The sequence below is a fragment of the Eleutherodactylus coqui genome, chromosome 13 (genome assembly GCF_035609145.1).
Source record: "Eleutherodactylus coqui strain aEleCoq1 chromosome 13, aEleCoq1.hap1, whole genome shotgun sequence".
Classification (NCBI taxonomy): Eukaryota; Metazoa; Chordata; class Amphibia; order Anura; family Eleutherodactylidae; genus Eleutherodactylus; species Eleutherodactylus coqui.
Genome location: NC_089849.1, coordinates 110410121 through 110433381, shown reverse-complemented (window position 1 = coordinate 110433381; position 23261 = coordinate 110410121). Strand labels below are relative to the sequence as shown.

At 55.8% G+C, this 23261-nt stretch overlaps 1 protein-coding gene across 1 annotated transcript in view; it reads right to left on the bottom strand.

Moving 5' to 3' along the window:
• LOC136587434 (zinc finger protein 665-like) overlaps positions 1-23261 on the bottom strand; it is a 112607-nt gene that overhangs the window by 63097 nt on the left and 26249 nt on the right. Inside the window, exons 4-5 of the mRNA XM_066586001.1 lie at positions 22761-22884; positions 20949-21898 (exon numbers count right to left, since the gene is read on the bottom strand). Of these exons, the coding sequence (XP_066442098.1) occupies positions 20949-21898; positions 22761-22884 (1074 nt within the window). The remainder of the gene's footprint in view (positions 1-20948; positions 21899-22760; positions 22885-23261) is intronic.

Sequence of the window (23261 nt, the reverse complement as noted above, 5' to 3'; positions counted from 1 at the left end):
CCCAGCAAACACACACATAGGGCAGCAGGTATGTTATCCCCCCCCCCCCCCAGCGCACACACATAGGGCAGCAGGAATGTTATCCCCCCCAGCGCACACACATAGGGCAGCAGGAATGTTATCCCCCCCCCCCCCCCAGCACACACACATAGGGCAGCAGGTATGTTATCCACCCCCAGCACACACACATAGGGCAGCAGGTATGTTATCCCCCCCCCCAGCACACACACATAGGGCAGCAGGTATGTTATCCCCCCAGCACACACACATAGGGCAACAGCTATATTATTTCCCCCCCCAAGCGCACATAGGGCAGCAGGTATGTTATCCCCCCCCAGCACACATAGGGCAGCAGGTATGTTATCCCCCCCCCAGCACACACACATAGGGCAGCAGGTATGTTATCCCCCCCCAGCACACACACATAGGGCAGCAGGTATATTATCCCCCCCCATCGCACACACATAGGGCAGCAGGTATGTTATTCCCCCCCCCCAGCGCACACAAATAGGGCAGCAGGTATGTTATCCGCCCCCCAGCACACACACATAGGGCAGCAGGTATGTTATCCCCCCCCAGCACACACAAATAGGGCAGCAGGTATATTATCCCCCCCCCCCCCCCCCCCCATCGCACACACATAGGGCAGCAGGTATGTTATTCCCCCCCCCAGCGCACATAAATAGGGCAGCAGGTATGTTATCCACCCCCAGCACACACACATAGGGCAGCAGGTATGTTATCCCCCCCCCCAGCACACACACATAGGGCAGCAGGTATGTTAACCCCCCAGCACACACACATAGGGCAACAGCTATATTATTTCCCCCCCCAAGCGCACATAGGGCAGCAGGTATGTTATCCCCCCCCCCCAGCACACATAGGGCAGCAGGTATGTTATCCCCCCCCAGCACACACACATAGGGCAGCAGGTATATTATCCCCCCCCCATCGCACACACATAGGGCAGCAGGTATGTTATTCCCCCCCCCCCCAGCGCACACAAATAGGGCAGCAGGTATGTTATCCGCCCCCCAGCACACACACATAGGGCAGCAGGTATGTTATCCCCCCCCAGCACACACACATAGGGCAGCAGGTATATTATCCCCCCCCCCCATCGCACACACATAGGGCAGCAGGTATGTTATTCCCCCCCCCCATCGCACACACATAGGGCAGCAGGTATATTATCCCCCCCCCCATCGCACACACATAGGGCAGCAGGTATGTTATTCCCCCCCCCAGCGCACACAAATAGGGCAGCAGGTATGTTATCCGCCCCCCAGCACACACACATAGGGCAGCAGGTATGTTGTCCCCCCCCCCCCCCCCCGCACACACACATAGGGCAGCAGGTATCTTATCCCCCCCCAGCACACACACATAGGGCAGCAGGCATGTTATCCCCCCAGCACACACACATAGGGCAGCTGGTATGTTATCCCCCCCCCCAGCACACACACATAGGGCAGCTGGTATGTTATCCCCCCCCCCCCCAGCACACACACATAGGGCAGCAGGTATGTTATCCGCCCCCCAGCACACACACATAGGGCAGCAGGTATGTTATCCTCCCCCCCCCCCCAAGCACACACACATGGAGCAGGAGGTATGTTATCCCCCCCCCCCCCCCAAGCACACACACATAGGGCAGCAGGTATGTTATCCCCCCCCCCCCCCAAGCACACACACATAGGGCAGCAGGTATGTTATCCCCCCCCCCCAAGCACACACACATAGGGCAGCAGGTATGATATCCCCCCGCCAGCACACACACATAGGGCAGCAGGTATGTTATCCCCCCCCCCCAGCACACACACACAGGGCAGCAGGTATTTTATCTCCCCCCCCCCAGCACACACACATAGGGCAGCAGGTATGTTATCTGCCCCCCCCCCCAGCACACACACATAGGGCAGCAGGTATGTTATCCCCCCCCCCCTAGCACACACACATAGGGCAGCAGGTATGTTATCCCCCCCCTAGCGCACACACATAGGGCAGCAGGTATGTTATCCCCCCTCCTCCCCTCCCAAGCACACACACATAGGGCAGCAGGTATGTTATCCCCTTCCCCAGCACACACACATAGGGCAGCAGGTATGTTATCCCCCCCCCCCCCCAGCACACACACATAGGGCAGCAGGTATGTTATCCGCCCCCCAGCACACACACATAGGGCAGCAGGTATGGTATCCCCCCCCCAGCACACACACATAGGGCAGCAGGTATGTTACCCCCCCCCCCCAGCACACACACATAGGGCAGCAGGTATGTTATCCCCCCCCCCCCCCCAGCACACACATATAGGGCAGCAGGTATATTATCCCCCCCCCCCCAGCACACACACATAGGGCAGCAGGTATGTTATCCCCCCCCCAGCACACACACACATAGGGCAGCAGGTATGTTATCCCCCCCCCCAGCACACACACACATAGGGCAGCAGGTATGTTATCTCCCCCCCCCCCCCCCCACAGCACACACACACACAGGGCAGCAGGTATGTTATCTCCCCCCCCCCCCCCCCAGCACACACACATAGGGCAGCAGGTATGTTATCCCCCCCCCCTAGCACACACACATAGGGCAGCAGGTATGTTATCCCCCTAGCACACACACATAGGGCAGCAGGTATGTTATCCCCCCCCCCTAGCACACACACATAGGGCAGCAGATATGTTATCCCCCCTCCTCCCCTCCCAAGCACACACACATAGGGCAGCAGGTATGTTATCCCCCCCCCCCCAGCACACACACATAGGGCAGAAGCTATGTTATCCCCCCCCCCCCCCCCAGCACACACACATAGGGCAGCAGTTATGTTATCCCCCCCCTCCCCAAGCACACAAACATAGGGCAGCAGGTATGTTATCCCCCCCCCAGCACACACACATAGGGCAGCAGGTATGTTATCCCCCCGCCTAGCACACACACATAGGGCAGCAGGTATGTTATCCGCCCCCCGGCAGACACACACATAGGGCAGCAGGTTTGTTATCCCCCCCCCCCAGCACACACACACAGGGCAGCAGGTTTGTTATCCCCCCCCCCAGCACAGACACATAGGGCAGCAGGTATGTTATCCCCCCCAGCACACACACATAGGGCAGCAGGTATGTTATCCCCCCCAGCACAGCAGGTATGTTATCCCCCCCCCCCAGCACACGCACATAGGGCAGCAGGTATGTTATCCCCCCTCCAGCACACACACACATAGGGCAGCAGGTATGTTATCCCCCCCAGCACACACGCATAGGGCAGCTGGTATGTTATCCCCCCCTCCAGCACACACACATAGGGCAGCAGGTATGTTACCCCCCCCCCAGCACACACACATAGGGCAGCAGGTATGTTATCCCCCCCCCCCCTCTCAGCACACACACATAGGGCAGCAGGTATGTTATCCCCCCCCCCCCCCCCAGCACACACACATAGGGCAACAGGTATATTATCCCCCCCAAGCGCACATAGGGCAGCAGGTATGTTATCCCCCTCACCCAGCACACACACATCGGGCAGCAGGTTTGTTATCCCCTCCCCCCCAGCACACACACATAGGGCAGCAGGTATATTATTGCCCCCCCTCCCCCAGCACACACACATCGGGCAGCAGGTATGTTATCCCCCCCCCCAGCACACACACATAGGGCAGCAGGTATGTTATCTCCCCCCCCAGCACACACACATAGGGCAGCAGGTATGTTATTCCCCCCCCCCCAGCACACACACATAGGGCAGCAGGTGTTATCCCCCCCTCCAGCACACACACATAGGGCAGCAGGTATGTTATTCCCCCCCCCCCCCAGCACACACACATAGGGCAGCAGGTATGTTACCCCCCCCCCCAGCACACACACATAGGGCAGCAGGTATGTTACCCCCCCCCCCAGCACACACACATAGGGCAGCAGGTATGTTACCCCCCCCCCCCCAGCACACACACATAGGGCAACAGGTATGTTATCCCCCCCCAGCACACACACATAGGGCAACAGGTATGTTATCCCCCCCCAGCACACACACACAGGGCAGCAGGTATGTTATCCTCCCCCCCCCTCTCAGCACACACACATAGGGCAGCAGGTATGTTATCCCCCCCCCCAGCACACACACACAGGGCAGCAGGTATGTTATCCTCCCCCCCCCCCCCCCCAGCGCACACACATAGGGCAGCAGGTATGTTATCCGCCCCCCAGCACACACACATAGGGCAGCAGGTATGTTATCCTCCCCCCCCCCCAAGCACACACACATAGAGCAGGAGGTATGTTATCCCCCCCTAAGCACACACACACAGGGCAGCAGGTATGTTATCCCCCCCCCCCCTCCCCAAGCACACACACATAGGGCAGCAGGTATGTTATCCCCCCGCCAGCACACACACATAGGGCAGCAGGTATGTTATCCCCCCCCCCCCCCCAGCACACACACACACAGGGCAGCAGGTATGTTATCTCCCCCCCCCCCCCCAGCACACACACATAGGGCAGCAGGTATGTTATCCCCCCCCCTAGCACACACACACGTAGGGCAGCAGGTATGTTCCCCCCCCCCCCCCCCCCTAGCACACACACATAGGGCAGCAGGTATGTTATCCCCCCCCCCCCCCAGCACACACACATAGGGCAGCAGGTATGTTATCCCCCCCCCCAGCACACACACATAGGGCAGCAGCTATGATATCCCCCCCCCCCCAGCACACACACATAGGGCAGCAGGTATGTTATCCCCCCGCCTAGCACACACACATAGGGCAGCAGGTATGTTATCCGCCCCCCGTCACACACACACATAGGGCAGCAGGTTTGTTATTCCCCCCCCCCCAGCGCACACAAATAGGGCAGCAGGTATGTTATCCACCCCCCAGCACACACACATAGGGCAGCAGGTTTGTTATCCCCCCCCAGCACACACACATAGGGCAGCAGGTATATTATCCCCCCCCCCCCCCCCCATCGCACACACATAGGGCAGCAGGTATGTTATTCCCCCCCCCAGCGCACACAAATAGGGCAGCAGGTATGTTATCCACCCCCAGCACACACACATAGGGCAGCAGGTATGTTATTCCCCCCCCCCAGCACACACACATAGGGCAGCAGGTATGTTATCCCCCCCCCCCCCCCCAGCACAAACACATAGGGCAGCAGGTATGTTATCCCCCCAGCACACACACATAGGGCAACAGCTATATTATTTCCCCCCCCCCAAGCGCACATAGGGCAGCAGGTATGTTATCCCCCCCCCCCCAGCACACATAGGGCAGCAGGTATGTTATCCCCCCCCAGCACACACACATAGGGCAGCAGGTATATTATCCCCCCCCCCCCATCGCACACACATAGGGCAGCAGGTATGTTATTCCCCCCCCCCCAGCGCACACAAATAGGGCAGCAGGTATGTTATCCCCCCCCCCCCCAGCACACACACATAGGGCAGAAGCTATGTTATCCCCCCCCCCCCAGCACACACACATAGGGCAGCAGTTATGTTATCCCCCCCCTCCCCAAGCACACAAACATAGGGCAGCAGGTATGTTATCCCCCCCCCAGCACACACACATAGGGCAGCAGGTATGTTATCCCCCGCCTAGCACACACACATAGGGCAGCAGGTATGTTATCCGCCCCCCGGCAGACACACACATAGGGCAGCAGGTATGTTATCCGCCCCCCGGCAGACACACACATAGGGCAGCAGGTTTGTTATCCCCCCCCCCCCAGCACACACACACAGGGCAGCAGGTTTGTTATCCCCCCCCCAGCACAGACACATAGGGCAGCAGGTATGTTATCCCCCCCCAGCACACACACATAGGGCAGCAGGCATGTTATCCCCCCAGCACACACACATAGGGCAGTGGTATGTTATCCCCCCCCCCCCAGCACACACACATAGGGCAGCTGGTATGTTATCCCCCCCCCCCAGCACACACACATAGGGCAGCAGGTATGTTATCCGCCCCCCAGCACACACACATAGGGCAGCAGGTATGTTATCCTCCCCCCCCCCCCCCCAAGCACACACACATGGAGCAGGAGGTATGTTATCCCCCCCCCCAAGCACTCACACATAGGGCAGCAGGTATGTTATCCCCCCCCCCCCAAGCACACACACATAGGGCAGCAGGTATGTTATCCCCCCCCCCCAAGCACACACACATAGGGCAGCAGGTATGATATCCCCCCGCCAGCACACACACATAGGGCAGCAGGTATGTTATACCCCCCCCCCCCCCCCAGCACACACACACAGGGCAGCAAGTATTTTATCTCCCCCCCCCCAGCACACACACATAGGGCAGCAGGTATGTTATCTCCCCCCCCAGCACACACACATAGGGCAGCAGGTATGTTATCTCCCCCCCAGCACACACACATAGGGCAGCAGGTATGTTTCCCCCCCCCCCCCTAGCACACACACATAGGGCAGCAGGTATGTTATCCCCCCCCCTAGCGCACACACATAGGGCAGAAGGTATGTTATCCCCCCTCCTCCCCTCCCAAGCACACACACATAGGGCAGCAGGTATGTTATCCCCTTCCCCAGCACACACACATAGGGCAGCAGGTATGTTATCCCCCCCCCCAGCACACACACATAGGGCAGCAGGTATGTTATCCGCCCCCCAGCACACACACATAGGGCAGCAGGTATGTTACCCCCCCCCAGCACACACACATAGGGCAGCAGGTATGTTATCCCCCCCCCCCCAGCACACACATATAGGGCAGCAGGTATATTATCCCCCCCCCCCCAGCACACACACATAGGGCAGCAGGTATGTTATCCCCCCCCAGCACACACACACATAGGGCAGCAGGTATGTTATCTCCCCCCCCCCCCCACAGCACACACACACACAGGGCAGCAGGTATGTTATCTCCCCCCCCCCCCAGCACACACACATAGGGCAGCAGGTATGTTATCCCCCCCCCTAGCACACACACATAGGGCAGCAGGTATGTTATCCCCCCCCCTAGCACACACACATAAGGCAGCAGGTATGTTATCCCCCCCCCTAGCACACACACATAGGGCAGCAGGTATGTTATCCCCCCCCCCCAGCACACACACATAGGGCAGCAGATATGTTATCCCCCCCCCCCCAGCACACACACATAGGGCAGCAGATATGTTATCCCCCCCCCCCCAGCACACACACATAGGGCAGCAGATATGTTATCCCCCCTCCTCCCCTCCCAAGCACACACACATAGGGCAGCAGGTATGTTATCCCCCCCCCCCCAGCACACACACATAGGGCAGCAGGTATGTTATCCCCCCCCCCCCAGCACACACACACATAGGGCAGAAGCTATGTTATCCCCCCCCCCAAGCACACACACATAGGGCAGCAGTTATGTTATCCCCCCCCTCCCCAAGCACACAAACATAGGGCAGCAGGTATGTTATCCCCCCCCCCAGCACACACACATAGGGCAGCAGGTATGTTATCCCCCCGCCTAGCACACACACATAGGGCAGCAGGTATGTTATCCGCCCCCCGGCAGACACACACATAGGGCAGCAGGTTTGTTATCCCCCCCCCCAGCACACACACATAGGCAGCAGGTTTGTTATCCCCCCCCCAGCACAGACACATAGGGCAGCAGGTATGTTATCCCCCCCAGCACACACACATAGGGCAGCAGGTATGTTATCCCCCCCAGCACAGCAGGTATGTTATCCCCCCCCCCCCCAGCACACGCACATAGGGCAGCAGGTATGTTATCCCCCCTCCAGCACACACACACATAGGGCAGCAGGTATGTTATCCCCCCCAGCACACACGCATAGGGCAGCAGGTATGTTATCCCCCCCTCCAGCACACACACATAGGGCAGCAGGTATGTTATCCCCCCCCTAGCACACACACATAGGCAGCAGGTATGTTATCCCCCCCCTAGCACACACACATAAGGCAGCAGGTATGTTATCCCCCCCCCTAGCACACACACATAGGGCAGCAGGTATGTTATCCCCCCCCCCCCAGCACACACACATAGGGCAGCAGATATGTTATCCCCCCCCCCCCCCAGCACACACACATAGGGCAGCAGATATGTTATCCCCCCTCCTCCCCTCCCAAGCACACACACATAGGGCAGCAGGTATGTTATCCCCCCCCCCAGCACACACACATAGGGCAGCAGGTATGTTATCCCCCCCCCCCAGCACACACACACATAGGGCAGAAGCTATGTTATCCCCCCCCCCAAGCACACACACATAGGGCAGCAGTTATGTTATCCCCCCCCTCCCCAAGCACACAAACATAGGGCAGCAGGTATGTTATCCCCCCCCCCAGCACACACACATAGGGCAGCAGGTATGTTATCCCCCCGCCTAGCACACACACATAGGGCAGCAGGTATGTTATCCGCCCCCCGGCAGACACACACATAGGGCAGCAGGTTTGTTATCCCCCCCCCAGCACACACACATAGGGCAGCAGGTTTGTTATCCCCCCCCCAGCACAGACACATAGGGCAGCAGGTATGTTATCCCCCCCAGCACACACACATAGGGCAGCAGGTATGTTATCCCCCCCAGCACAGCAGGTATGTTATACCCCCCCCCCCAGCACACGCACATAGGGCAGCAGGTATGTTATCCCCCCTCCAGCACACACACACATAGGGCAGCAGGTATGTTATCCCCCCAGCACACACGCATAGGGCAGCAGGTATGTTATCCCCCCCTCCGGCACACACACACACATAGGGCAGCAGGTATGTTATCCCCCCCTCCAGCACACACACATAGGGCAGCAGGCATGTTATCCCCCCCTCCAGCACACACACATAGGGCAGCAGGTATGTTATCCCCCCCCCCAGCACACACACATAGGGCAGCAGGTATGTTATCCCCCCCCCCCCCCAGCACACACACATAGGGCAACAGGTATATTATCCCCCCCAAGCGCACATAGGGCAGCAGGTATGTTATCCCCCCCCCAGCACACACACATAGGGCAGCAGGTATGTTATCCCCCCCCCAGCACACACACATAGGGCAGCAGGTATGTTATCCCCCCCCCCAGCACACACACATAGGGCAGCAGGTATGTTATCTCCCCCCCCCCAGCACACACACATAGGGCAGCAGGTATGTTATCTCCCCCCCCCCCCAGCACACACACATAGGGCAGCAGGTATGTTATCCCCCCCCCAGCACACACACATAGGGCAGCAGGTATGTTATCCCCCCCCCAGCACACACACATAGGGCAGCAGGTATGTTATCCCCCCCCCCAGCACACACACATAGGGCAGCAGGTATGTTATTCCCCCCCCCCCCCAGCACACACACATAGGGCAGCAGGTGTTATCCCCCCCTCCAGCACACACACATAGGGCAGCAGGTATGTTATTCCCCCCCCCCCCAGCACACACACATAGGGCAGCTCCCCCCAGCACACACACATAGGGCAGCAGGTATGTTATCCCCCCCCAGCACACACACATAGGGCAACAGGTATGTTATCCCCCCCCCCCCCAGCACACACACATAGGGCAACAGGTATATTATCCCCCCCCCAGCACACAACACATAGGGCAGCAGGTATGTTATCCTCCCCCCCCCCCCTCTCAGCACACACACATAGGGCAGCAGGTATGTTATCCCCCCCCCCCAGCACACACACATAGGGCAACAGGTATATTATCCCCCCCCCAGCACACACACATAGGGCAGCAGGTATGTTATCCTCCCCCCCCCCCCCCCAGCGCACACACATAGGGCAGCAGGTATGTTATCCGCCCCCCAGCACACACACATAGGGCAGCAGGTATGTTATCCTCCTCCCCCCCCCCCCCCCCCAAGCACACACACATAGAGCAGGAGGTATGTTATCCCCCCCCCCCCCCCAAGCACACACACACAGGGCAGCAGGTATGTTATCCCCCCCCCTCCCCAAGCACACACACATAGGGCAGCAGGTATGTTATACCCCCCCCCCCCCCAGCACACACACACACAGGGCAGCAGGTATGTTATCTCCCCCCCCCCCAGCACACACACATAGGGCAGTAGGTATGTTATCCCCCCCCTAGCACACACACACGTAGGGCAGCAGGTATGTTTCCCCCCCCCCCCCCCTAGCACACACACATAGGGCAGCAGGTATGTTATCCCCCCCCCCCCCAGCACACACACATAGGGCAGCAGCTATGATATCCCCCCCCCCCCCAGCACACACACATAGGGCAGCAGTTATGTTATCCCCCCCTCCCCAGCACACAAACATAGGGCAGCAGGTATGTTATCCCCCCCCCCCCCAGCACACACACATAGGGCAGCAGGTATGTTATCCCCCCGCCTAGCACACACACATAGGGCAGCAGGTATGTTATCCGCCCCCCGTCACACACACACATAGGGCAGCAGGTTTGTTATCCCCCCCCAGCACACACACATAGGGCAGCAGGTTTGTTATCCCCCCCCCCCCCAACACACACACATAGGGCAGCAGGTATGTTATCCCCCCCCCCCCAGCACACACACATAGGGCAGCAGGTATGTTATCCCCCCCAGCACACACACATAGGGCAGCAGGTATGTTATCCCCCCCCCCCCCAGCACACGCACATAGGGCAGCAGGTATGTTATCCCCCCTCCAGCACACACACACATAGGGCAGCAGGTATGTTATCCCCCCCAGCACACACGCATAGGGCAGCAGGTATGTTATCCCCCCCTCCAGCACACACGCATAGGGCAGCAGGTATGTTATCCCCCCCTCCAGCACACACACATAGGGCAGCAGGTATGTTATCCCCCCCTCCAGCACACACACATAGGGCAGCAGGCATGTTATCCCCCCCTCCAGCACACACACATAGGGCAGCAGGTGTGTTATCCCCCCACCCCAGCACACACACATAGGGCAGCAGGTATGTTACCCCCCCCCCAGCACACACACATAGGGCAGCAGGTATGTTATCCCCCCCCCCCCTCTCAGCACACACACATAGGGCAGCAGGTATGTTATCCCCCCCCCCAGCACACACACATAGGGCAGCAGCTATGTTATCCCCCCCCCCAGCACACACACATAGAGCAGCAGTTATGTTATCCCCCCCTCCCCCAGCACACAAACATAGGGCAGCAGGTATGTTATCCCCCCCCCAGCACACACACATAGGGCAGCAGGTATGTTATCCCCCCGCCTAGCGCACACACACATAGGGCAGCAGGTATGTTATCCGCCCCCGGGCACACACACACATAGGGCAGCAGGTTTGTTATCCCCCCCCCCCAGCACACACACATAGGGCAGCAGGTATGTTATCCCCCCCTCAGCACACACACATAGGGCAGAAGCTATGTTATCCCCCCCCCCCCCAAGCACACACACATAGGGCAGCAGTTATGTTATCCCCCCCCTCCCCAAGCACACAAACATAGGGCAGCAGGTACGTTATCCCCCCCCCAGCACACACACATAGGGCAGCAGGTATGTTATCCCCCCGCCTAGCACACACACATAGGGCAGCAGGTATGTTATCCGCCCCCCGGCAGACACACACATAGGGCAGCAGGTTTGTTATCCCCCCCCCCAGCACACACACACATAGGGCAGCAGGTTTGTTATCCCCCCCCCCAGCACAGACACATAGGGCAGCAGGTATGTTATCCCCCCCAGCACACACACATAGGGCAGCAGGTATGTTATCCCCCCCAGCACAGCAGGTATGTTATCCCCCCCCCCCCCCCCCCAGCACACGCACATAGGGCAGCAGGTATGTTATCCCCCCTCCAGCACACACACACATAGGGCAGCAGGTATGTTATCCCCCCCAGCACACACGCATAGGGCAGCAGGTATGTTATCCCCCCCTCCGGCACACACACACACATAGGGCAGCAGGTATGTTATCCCCCCCTCCAGCACACACACATAGGGCAGCAGGCATGTTATCCCCCCCTCCAGCACACACACATAGGGCAGCAGGTATGTTATCCCCCCCCCCAGCACACACACATAGGGCAGCAGGTATGTTATCCCCCCCCCCCAGCACACACACATAGGGCAACAGGTATATTATCCCCCCCAAGCGCACATAGGGCAGCAGGTATGTTATCCCCCTCACCCAGCACACACACATCGGGCAGCAGGTTTGTTATCCCCTCCCCCCCAGCACACACACATAGGGCAGCAGGTATATTATTGCCCCCCCTCCCCCAGCACACACACATCGGGCAGCAGGTATGTTATCCCCCCCCCCAGCACACACACATAGGGCAGCAGGTATGTTATCTCCCCCCCCCCCAGCACACACACATAGGGCAGCAGGTATGTTATCCCCCCCCAGCACACACACATAGGGCAGCAGGTATGTTATCCCCCCCCCAGCACACACACACATAGGGCAGCAGGTATGTTATCCCCCCCCCCAGCGCACACACACATAGGGCAGCAGGTATGTTATTCCCCCCCCCCCCCAGCACACACACATAGGGCAGCAGGTGTTATCCCCCCCTCCAGCACACACACATAGGGCAGCAGGTATGTTATTCCCCCCCCCCCCCCAGCACACACACATAGGGCAGCAGGTATGTTACCCCCCCCCCCCCCCAGCACACACACATAGGGCAGCAGGTATGTTATCCCCCCCAGCACACACACATAGGGCAACAGGTATGTTATCCCCCCCCCCCCCAGCACACACACATAGGGCAACAGGTATATTATCCCCCCCCCAGCACAGACACATAGGGCAGCAGGTATGTTATCCTCCCCCCCCCGTCTCAGCACACACACATAGGGCAGCAGGTATGTTATCCCCCCCCCCCCCAGCACACACACATAGGGCAACAGGTATATTATCACCCCCCCCAGCACACACACATAGGGCAGCAGGTATGTTATCCTCCCCCTCCCCCCCCCCAGCGCACACACATAGGGCAGCAGGTATGTTATCCGCCCCCCAGCACACACACATAGGGCAGCAGGTATGTTATCCTCCGCCCCCCCCCAAGCACACACACATAGAGCAGGAGGTATGTTATCCCCCCCCCCCCAAGCACACACACACAGGGCAGCAGGTATCTTATCCCCCCCCCCTCCCCAAGCACACACACATAGGGCAGCAGGTATCTTATCCCCCCCCCCTCCCCAAGCACACACACATAGGGCAGCAGGTATCTTATCCCCCCGCCAGCACACACACATAGGGCAGCAGGTATGTTACCCCCCCCCCCCCCAGCACACACACATAGGGCAGCAGGTATGTTATCCCCCCCCAGCACACACACATAGGGCAACAGGTATGTTATCCCCCCCCCCCAGCACACACACATAGGGCAACAGGTATATTATCCCCCCCCCAGCACACACACATAGGGCAGCAGGTATGTTATCCTCCCCCCCCCCCCCTCTCAGCACACACACATAGGGCAGCAGGTATGTTATTTCCCCCCCCCTCAGCACACACACATAGGGCAACAGGTATATTATCCCCCCCCCCAGCACACACACATAGGGCAGCAGGTATGTTATCCTCCCCCCCCCCCCCAGCGCACACACATAGGGCAGCAGGTATGTTATCCGCCCCCCAGCACACACACATAGGGCAGCAGGTATGTTATCCTCCCCCCCCCCCCCAAGCACACACACATAGAGCAGGAGGTATGTTATCCCCCCCCCCCCCCCAAGCACACACACACAGGGCAGCAGGTATGTTATCCCCCCCCCTCCCCAAGCACACACACATAGGGCAGCAGGTATGTTATCCCCCCTCCAGCACACACACACATAGGGCAGCAGGTATGTTATCCCCCCCAGCACACACGCACACAGGGCAGCAGGTATGTTATCTCCCCCCCCCCCCAGCACACGCACATAGGGCAGCAGGTATGTTATCCCCCCTCCAGCACACACACACATAGGGCAGCAGGTATGTTATCCCCCCCAGCACACACGCATAGGGCAGCAGGTATGTTATCCCCCCCTCCAGCACACACGCATAGGGCAGCAGGTATGTTATCCCCCCCTCCAGCACACACACATAGGGCAGCAGGCGTGTTATCCCCCCCTCCAGCACACACACATAGGGCAGCAGGTGTGTTATCCCCCCCCCCCCAGCACACACACATAGGGCAGCAGGTATGTTATCCCCTCCCCCCCCAGCACACACACATAGGGCAGCAGGTATGTTATCCCCCCCCCCCCCCTCTCAGCACACACACATAGGGCAGCAGGTATGTTATCCCCCCCCCCCCAGCACACACACATAGGGCAGCAGCTATGTTATCCCCCCCCCCCCCCAGCACACACACATAGGGCAGCAGTTATGTTATCCCCCCCTCCCCCAGCACACAAACATAGGGCAGCAGGTATGTTATCTCCCCCCCAGCACACACACATAGGGCAGCAGGTTTGTTATCCCCCCCCCCAGCACACACACATAGGGCAGCAGGTATGTTATCCCCCCCTCAGCACACACACATAGGGCAGCAGGTATGTTATCCCCCCCAGCACACACACATAGGGCAGCAGGTATGTTATCCCCCCCCCCAGCACACGCACATAGAGCAGCAGGTATGTTATCCCCCCTCCAGCACACACAGACATAGGGCAGCAGGTATGTTATCCCCCCCAGCACACACGCATAGGGCAGCAGGTATGTTATCCCCCCCTCCGGCACACACACACACATAGGGCAGCAGGTATGTTATCCCCCCCTCCAGCACACACACATAGGGCAGCAGGCATGTTATCCCCCCCCAGCACACACACATAGGGCAGCAGGTATGTTACCCCCCCCCAGCACACACACATAGGGCAGCAGGTATGTTACCCCCCCCCCAGCACACACACATAGGGCAGCAGGTATGTTATCTCCCCCCCCTCTCAGCACACACACATAGGGCAGCAGGTATGTTATCCCCCCCCCCAGCACACACACATAGGGCAACAGGTATATTATCCCCCCCCCAAGCGCACATAGGGCAGCAGGTATGTTATCCCCCTCCCCCAGCACACACACATCGGGCAGCAGGTTTGTTATCCCCTCCCCCCCCAGCACACACACATAGGGCAGCAGGTATATTATTGCCCCCACCCCCCAGCACACACACATAAGGGAGCAGGTATGTTATCCCCCCCCCCCCAGCACACACACATAGGGCAGCAGGTATGTTATCCCCCCCCCCCCAGCACACACACATAGGGCAGCAGGTATGTTATCTCCCCCCCCCCCCCCCAGCACACACACATAGGGCAGCAGGTGTGTTATCCCCCCCTCCAGCACACACACATAGGGCAGCAGGTGTGTTATCCGCCCCCCAGCACACACACATAGGGCAGCAGGTGTGTTATCCGCCCCCCAGCACACACACATAGGGCAGCAGGTATGTTATCCTCCCCCCCCCCCCCCCCAAGCACACACACATAGAGCAGGAGGTATGTTATCCCCCCCCCCCCCCAAGCACACACACACAGGGCAGCAGGTATGTTATCCCCCCCCCTCCCCAAGCACACACACATAGGGCAGCAGGTATGTTATCCCCCCCCCCCCCCCAGCACACACACACACAGGGCAGCAGGTATGTTATCTCCCCCCCCCCAGCACACACACATAGGGCAGCAGGTATGTTATCCCCCCCCTAGCACACACACACGTAGGGCAGCAGGTATGTTCCCCCCCCCCCCCCTAGCACACACACATAGGGCAGCAGGTATGTTATCCCCCCCCCCAGCACACACACATAGGGCAGCAGCTATGATATCCCCCCCCCCCCAGCACACACACATAGGGCAGCAGTTATGTTATCCCCCCCTCCCCAGCACACAAACATAGGGCAGCAGGTATGTTATCCCCCCCCCCCAGCACACACACATAGGGCAGCAGGTATGTTATCCCCCCGCCTAGCACACACACATAGGGCAGCAGGTATGTTATCCGCCCCCCGTCACACACACACATAGGGCAGCAGGTTTGTTATCTCCCCCCAGCACACACACATAGGGCAGCAGGTTTGTTATCCCCCCCCCCCCAGCACACACACATAGGGCAGCAGGTATGTTATCCCCCCCCCCCAGCACACACACATAGGGCAGCAGGTATGTTATCCCCCCCAGCACACACACATAGGGCAGCAGGTATGTTATCCCCCCCCCCCAGCACACGCACATAGGGCAGCAGGTATGTTATCCCCCCTCCAGCACACACACACATAGGGCAGCAGGTATGTTATCCCCCCCAGCACACACGCATAGGGCAGCAGGTATGTTATCCCCCCCTCCAGCACACACGCATAGGGCAGCAGGTATGTTATCCCCCCCTCCAGCACACACACATAGGGCAGCAGGTATGTTATCCCCCCCTCCAGCACACACACACATAGGGCAGCAGGCATGTTATCCCCCCCTCCAGCACACACACATAGGGCAGCAGGTGTGTTATCCCCCCCCCCCAGCACACACACATAGGGCAGCAGGTATGTTACCCCCCCCCCCCAGCACACACACATAGGGCAGCAGGTATGTTATCCCCCCCCCCCTCTCAGCACACACACATAGGGCAGCAGGTATGTTATCCCCCCCCCCAGCACACACACATAGGGCAGCAGCTATGTTATCCCCCCCCCCCCCAGCACACACACATAGGGCAGCAGTTATGTTATCCCCCCCTCCCCCAGCACACAAACATAGGGCAGCAGGTATGTTATCCCCCCCCAGCACACACACATAGGGCAGCAGGTATGTTATCCCCCCGCCTAGCGCACACACACATAGGGCAGCAGGTATGTTATCCGCCCCCCGGCACACACACACATAGGGCAGCAGGTTTGTTATCCCCCCCCCCCCAGCACACACACATAGGGCAGCAGGTATGTTATCCCCCCCTCAGCACACACACATAGGGCAGCAGGTATGTTATCCCCCCCAGCACACACACATAGGGCAGCAGGTATGTTATCCCCCCCCCCAGCACACGCACATAGAGCAGCAGGTATGTTATCCCCCCTCCAGCACACACAGACATAGGGCAGCAGGTATGTTATCCCCCCCAGCACACACGCATAGGGCAGCAGGTATGTTATCCCCCCCTCCGGCACACACACACACATAGGGCAGCAGGTATGTTATCCCCCCCTCCAGCACACACACATAGGGCAGCAGGCATGTTATCCCCCCCCAGCACACACACATAGGGCAGCAGGTATGTTACCCCCCCCCCCCAGCACACACACATAGGGCAGCAGGTATGTTATCCCCCCCCCCTCTCAGCACACACACATAGGGCAGCAGGTATGTTATCCCCCCCCCCCCCCCAGCACACACACATAGGGCAACAGGTATATTATCCCCCCCCCAAGCGCACATAGGGCAGCAGGTATGTTATCCCCCTCCCCCAGCACACACACATCGGGCAGCAGGTTTGTTATCCCCTCCCCCCCCAGCACACACACATAGGGCAGCAGGTATATTATTGCCCCCCCCCCCCCCAGCACACACACATAGGGGAGCAGGTATGTTATCCCCCCCCCCAGCACACACACATAGGGCAGCAGGTATGTTATCCCCCCCCCCCCCCAGCACACACACATAGGGCAGCAGGTATGTTATCTCCCCCCCCCCCAGCACACACACATAGGGCAGCAGGTGTGTTATCCCCCCCTCCAGCACACACACATAGGGCAGCAGGTGTGTTATCCCCCCCTCCAGCACACACACATAGGGCAGCAGGTATGTTATTCCCCCCCCCCCCCCAGCACACACACATAGGGCAGCAGGTATGTTACCCCCCCCCCCCCCCAGCACACACACATAGGGCAGCAGGTATGTTATCCCCCCCCCCTCTCAGCACACACACATAGGGCAGCAGGTATGTTATCCCCCCCCCCTCTCAGCACACACACATAGGGCAGCAGGTATGTTATCCCCCCCCCCCCCAGCACACACACATAGGGCAACAGGTATATTATCCCCCCCCCCAAGCGCACATAGGGCAGCAGGTATGTTATCCCCCCCCCCAGCACACACACATCGGGCAGCAGGTTTGTTATCCCCTCCCCCCCAGCACACACACATAGGGCAGCAGGTATGTTATCCCCCCCCCCCCAGCACACACACATAGGGCAGCAGGTATGTTATCCTCCCCCCCCCCCCCCCCAGCACACACACATAGGGCAGCAGGTATGTTATCCTCCCCCCCCCCCCCCCCCAGCACACACACATAGGGCAGCAGGTGTGTTATCTCCCCCTCCAGCACACACACATAGGGCAGCAGGTATGTTATTCCCCCCCCCCCCCCCAGCACACACACATAGGGCAGCAGGTATGTTATCCCCCCGCCCCCCAGCACACACACATAGGGCAGCAGGTATGTTATGCTGCTTGCTACTTGCAGAGGCCGCTCTTCTCTTCTAATCGCGGGAGGGATGCTCTGCTGTTTGGTGCCACAGTGCTCGGCTCCAAAGAAAGCGCCTTGTGATTGGTTGCCGCGTGCTGCAAGGAACATAGCAGACTAGTGTGACACCGCAGAGCACTGCTGAAGGGGCCGCTTCCACACAGCAGCTTTGTGTGAGAGCGCAGCGCGCAGCTGAAGGGCCCGCGATTGTTCCTGTCTTATTAAAAGTTCCCGGCGGTGCCGCGGACCGGCAGTATGCACCAAACGGCCCCGCCCCGTTGGTTGGGGACCCCTGCTCTAAGGGACCCTTCACACCATTGGTGCAGATTTTGTCTCAATATCAGCTGAGTATATGTGGCTAATTTTGGCAAATAAAATGCTCCTGGCACCTCCCAATTCTTCCTGTTATCAGTGCAGTCTTTAACCGGATATGTGGCAGCCTATAGTGAATGCAGTGCAATTCAGTGGAATCACCTGTATAGTGGCCACTAGAGGCCATTGGGTGAAAGTCTGCGCTGATAGAATAAAGAAATGGAAGGATATGCAGCCAATTTCCAATAAAAACACAGGTAAACATGATTTTCTTCAAAAGAAAACTAAATGCTGATTCTAGTGCTGTTTTAGGTCCAGAATTCAAATATGTAATCAGAATTTTTTAATCAGGCATAGGGTTTTATTTTGTTGGTGTTTTTTTTTTTTTTACAGCCTTTCATTTTTTTCAAACTTTAGTGTTCCTTAAAGCATGTCAAGGGATGAATTAATTTTCAGTTTTAACTAATGTGTACTTTGCAAGCTTATTCTTGTGCAGACATGTTTCAATATGTTTAGATACTGATTGCTATGGTAAGCAGACAGTTAGTAATGAACTTGTGAGTCAGTCAGCACAAGTATTTGTTTCTCTTAGGGCTTCTACCAACTTGCGTTTTTTTCACGCAATAGTCAATGGGACTTTCTAATGTTAAAAACGCATCGCATTAGAAAGTCCCATTGGCAATTGCGTTAAAAAATGCAGCGATATCGCAGCGTTAAGAAAAAAGCAAGTGGTGAGGAGCCCTTAAGGTGAAGTGTTTTGGGCTGTACATTGTTTTGTTTTTTTATTATTAGTTTTAGAAAAGCTTCAATATGCCAAGAAAGTGTGTTAATCATCCAGACAATTTTGGCGACGTGTGTGGTGATCTAACCTTCAAGTGTCAGAAGTAAAATTTCATATTACTTGTAAAAAAAAATGTTATGAACTTTATTTTGGGTGTAAGGCCTCCTGCACATGGACGGAAATTCCGTGGTGGGATTTCCCGCTGAATTTTCACCTGTGCACTTTGCCATAGGATTGCATTAGATAATGCAATCCTATGCAGAAAGCCGCGATAAACAAAGCGCGGCATGTCCTATTTCTATGCAAGCCTCGCAGAGGGCCACACAGAAACGTCACCACTGAAGCACCGACTTTGCACTGTGCGGCTGTGCGCCCGCTGGCACATTGCAGTGCAGAGAGAGAAGACGCCAGACGGGTGAGTATAAGCTCAATACCGTGGCACAGGTCGCATCCCGCTGAGTAGGTTTACAGTAGGTACACTTTAAGGGGATGTGCACATGTAGGGGAAATGCTGTGGATTTTGCAGTGGAATTTGCAGTTGTGGAAAATCCACAGCATTTCCACTACGTGTGCACATACCTTAAATCTGGCATTCACAACACCCAAAAGAGCCTTAATTATCAAACAATACAGATTATATGACGAATGGGAAGTCATTGGCCTCAGTGAGAATTTAAAATACTCTGATTTGTAATTGTCCATTCCTTCATCATAGAGGTGATAGCAGTTTGTGGGATTTCGGATGATCAGATAGTTCTGTGCTAAAAGTAAGTGTAGGGCCATCAAATGCTTATTAAATTGGTTTTCGCTGCAGCACGGCTGTTCGACCCCTGTGGAGTGGCTGTTGCTCGTAATTGCAGCTCTCACTGAAATCAATAGGACTTGCGCTCGTAATTGCAGGTTTAGGTCCCATTAATTTAATTGAGAGCTGCGCCTACAGTTATGAGCACTGGCCACCAAACAGGGTTTGGAGAAGTGCTTCCGCTCCGACCCTGGGGTATCCCGTGAGGAATTTTACTTGAACAACATGTTACAGATTGCATTTTTTATGGGTTTGTTCTACAGTAGGTCTCAGGTTTTTCTGTTATCCTTAGTGTTATTATTCAAGTTGTAAAAAACATGAAGAAATAATACAGTCCAAATGTAATAAATTACCCTCCTTGCCTTGGAAAAGAAACAACTGCACATTTTGTACCCCAAAAAATAGCTTATTACACATTGTCCTAACTATAGCTTTCTTCTAACTAACTAGCACTGCCCTTTGGGACCAGAAAAGAGCAACTGAAACATTTTTTTCCTGCAAAAAGTTCCTACTTTTCTAATATTATTCTTGGATCTGAGTGGAATTGCCCTTTAGGGTGATTAGCAGGCCCATAAATACATTAAGAACTACATCCTTAGTGAGCTTTCCAATGCTTCTTTAGCTGACTCTTTAGTCCAAAGCATTTTCCACAATCAGGGCATGAAAATTTTTTCTCTCGTATATGTGTCTTTTCATGATTTACACAATGTGAGCTGCGAGCAAAGCTTTTTCCACAGTGCTTGCAAGAATATGGCTTTTCCCCAGTGTGGGAACGCTGGTGTTTGACAAGATGTGACCTTTCAATGAAGCGTCGTTCGCAGTAAGCACATGAAAATGGCCTTTCCCCAGTGTGAGTTCTCTGATGTACCATGAGGTGGGATTTAAACTTGAAACTTTTGCCACATTCTCCACACGGAAAGGGTTTTTCTCCCGTGTGAAACCTCTTATGGGTGACCAAGTTTTCTTTGTTGGTGAAGCGCTTCCCGCATTCAGTGCACAGATAGGGTTTTTCACCTGTGTGAATGCGCTTATGACGGGACAGATGGGAGCTCTTCACAAAGGACTTTCCACATTCCGTACAAGTGAATGGCTTCTCTCCTGTGTGAATTCTGTGGTGTTTGAGAAGGTTTGCCTCACAGGAAAATCCTTTGCTGCATTCAGAACAACGGAATGGCTTCTCACCGCTGTGTACTCTCCGATGGGTCTCCAGATTAACAAGACGGGGAAAGCGCTTCCCACAATCGGAACAAGCGTAAGGCTTTGATTCAACATGGGTCCTTTGGTGTTGAAGCAACAGCAGCTTGTGAGGGAAGAAGCTGCCGCAGATGTTGCATCTGAACACTCGCGTATGGGTCTTTTGGTGGGATATGTAGGCAGCTTTGTTCTGACACATTTTGCCACACTCTCGACATTTAACAACAAAAAAACTTTCGTCGTCATCAATATTTGCCATTATGTGGTTGAGGTCAGTGTCAGATGCGTATTCTTCCAGGCTATCTTCATTCTGGCCGTTTAACTCGATATGAGAGATTGATGCCTTGACCTTTTTCCGCACATATTTTCGTTTCTTTCGCGTTTTCACCATTGGTGGCTGTGGTTTACTAGTGTGCGTATCCCTGAGCGCTGTTCGTCCTGTAAACAAAAACAACAATTTCATTACACGATTAGAGAGAGAGAAAAGGAATCAGAGAGAGCGCCTCACACATCAGGAACAAGCATATAAAAAGCCACATTCCACTTACCCGGTGTCAGGTGGAATACTAATAAAGATACCCCGCCTGCACCTCCAATCCTAGTGGGCTTTAAAACAATGCCTTTGGAGGTTTCTTCCACTTTATCCAAAACTTGGAGAGCTGCAGCTTTAAGAGGAAACCCGGAATTTTCACCAAGAAAACGGGTAAAGATAACCATATACCAGAAAAAAAAACTCTTTCTTCAGCGCTACCAAAAATGGATAGACCTCTATATCCAAAGGGTGGATGGATTTTACAAAGTTTATTTACAAATAAAAGGCAATATTACCTCCAATTAAAAAATATATATGAAGTAGTTTGCAACTCGTTTCGGCATCTGGGATGCCTTTATCAAGCATACAGTAACATAAGAATACCGCTATAAATAGTAGAATAAACATACCTGTCATTAATGATCACATGGAGGCATCTGATCCAGGCCCGGTGTGGAGACGGAAGAGTGACAGACCTCTTCCGCTTAAATCAAACTGCCGCTGGAACGCATATAGCGCTCCACGATGTTAATCACATGACTGCTCATATTGGCTCGTCACTGGGACGCACTCGGCGTTCTCCAATAGCGGTCATGTGACCGCGGTCACCATGTGAGGAAACCATAATAAGGACTTCAATAAGAAGTATGCTTATGTTACTGTATGCTTGATAAAGGCATCCCAGATGCCGAAACGAGTTGTGTTTTTTCTCCCCCATCCCACCGTTAAGGAGCACCCGCAGCAATTGTAATGGAATATTTCACTTACGCTGCAATCGAAGAGACCTTGGCGATACCATTTCTGGGCTCTTATAAAAATCTTCATGCTCTTTATAGTATTCCCACTCTTCTGTAGTAAAGTACACAGCGATATCTCCACTCTTCAGAGGGACCTAGAACACAACATAACTCCAGTCACCCCCACTCCGCCTATTGCCTTTTTTGTTTGTTGCAAAAGTCTACTTTTGCTTCAATGTCACACGTACTACACACTGCCGGGTCTACAGTCATCTTTCCAATCATAAAACATTTCTGCCCAAGAATAGTGTTTTTTAACTTTGATATAGGTCATAATTTTTAGGTGACCACCATTCAGGATGCAATAGCTGAATCATTTGAGGTTTCAAGCCTCCTCTATGAATTTCACATGGAGTTATACTTAAAGAGCTCCTGATCATCAGAATAGGTAGACTGGATTCTCCACCAGTCCATTGTTCTCTGCGCTGATGTGCTCGTTTTTTTTAACTCATTTTTGCAGGAAGCAGACAAC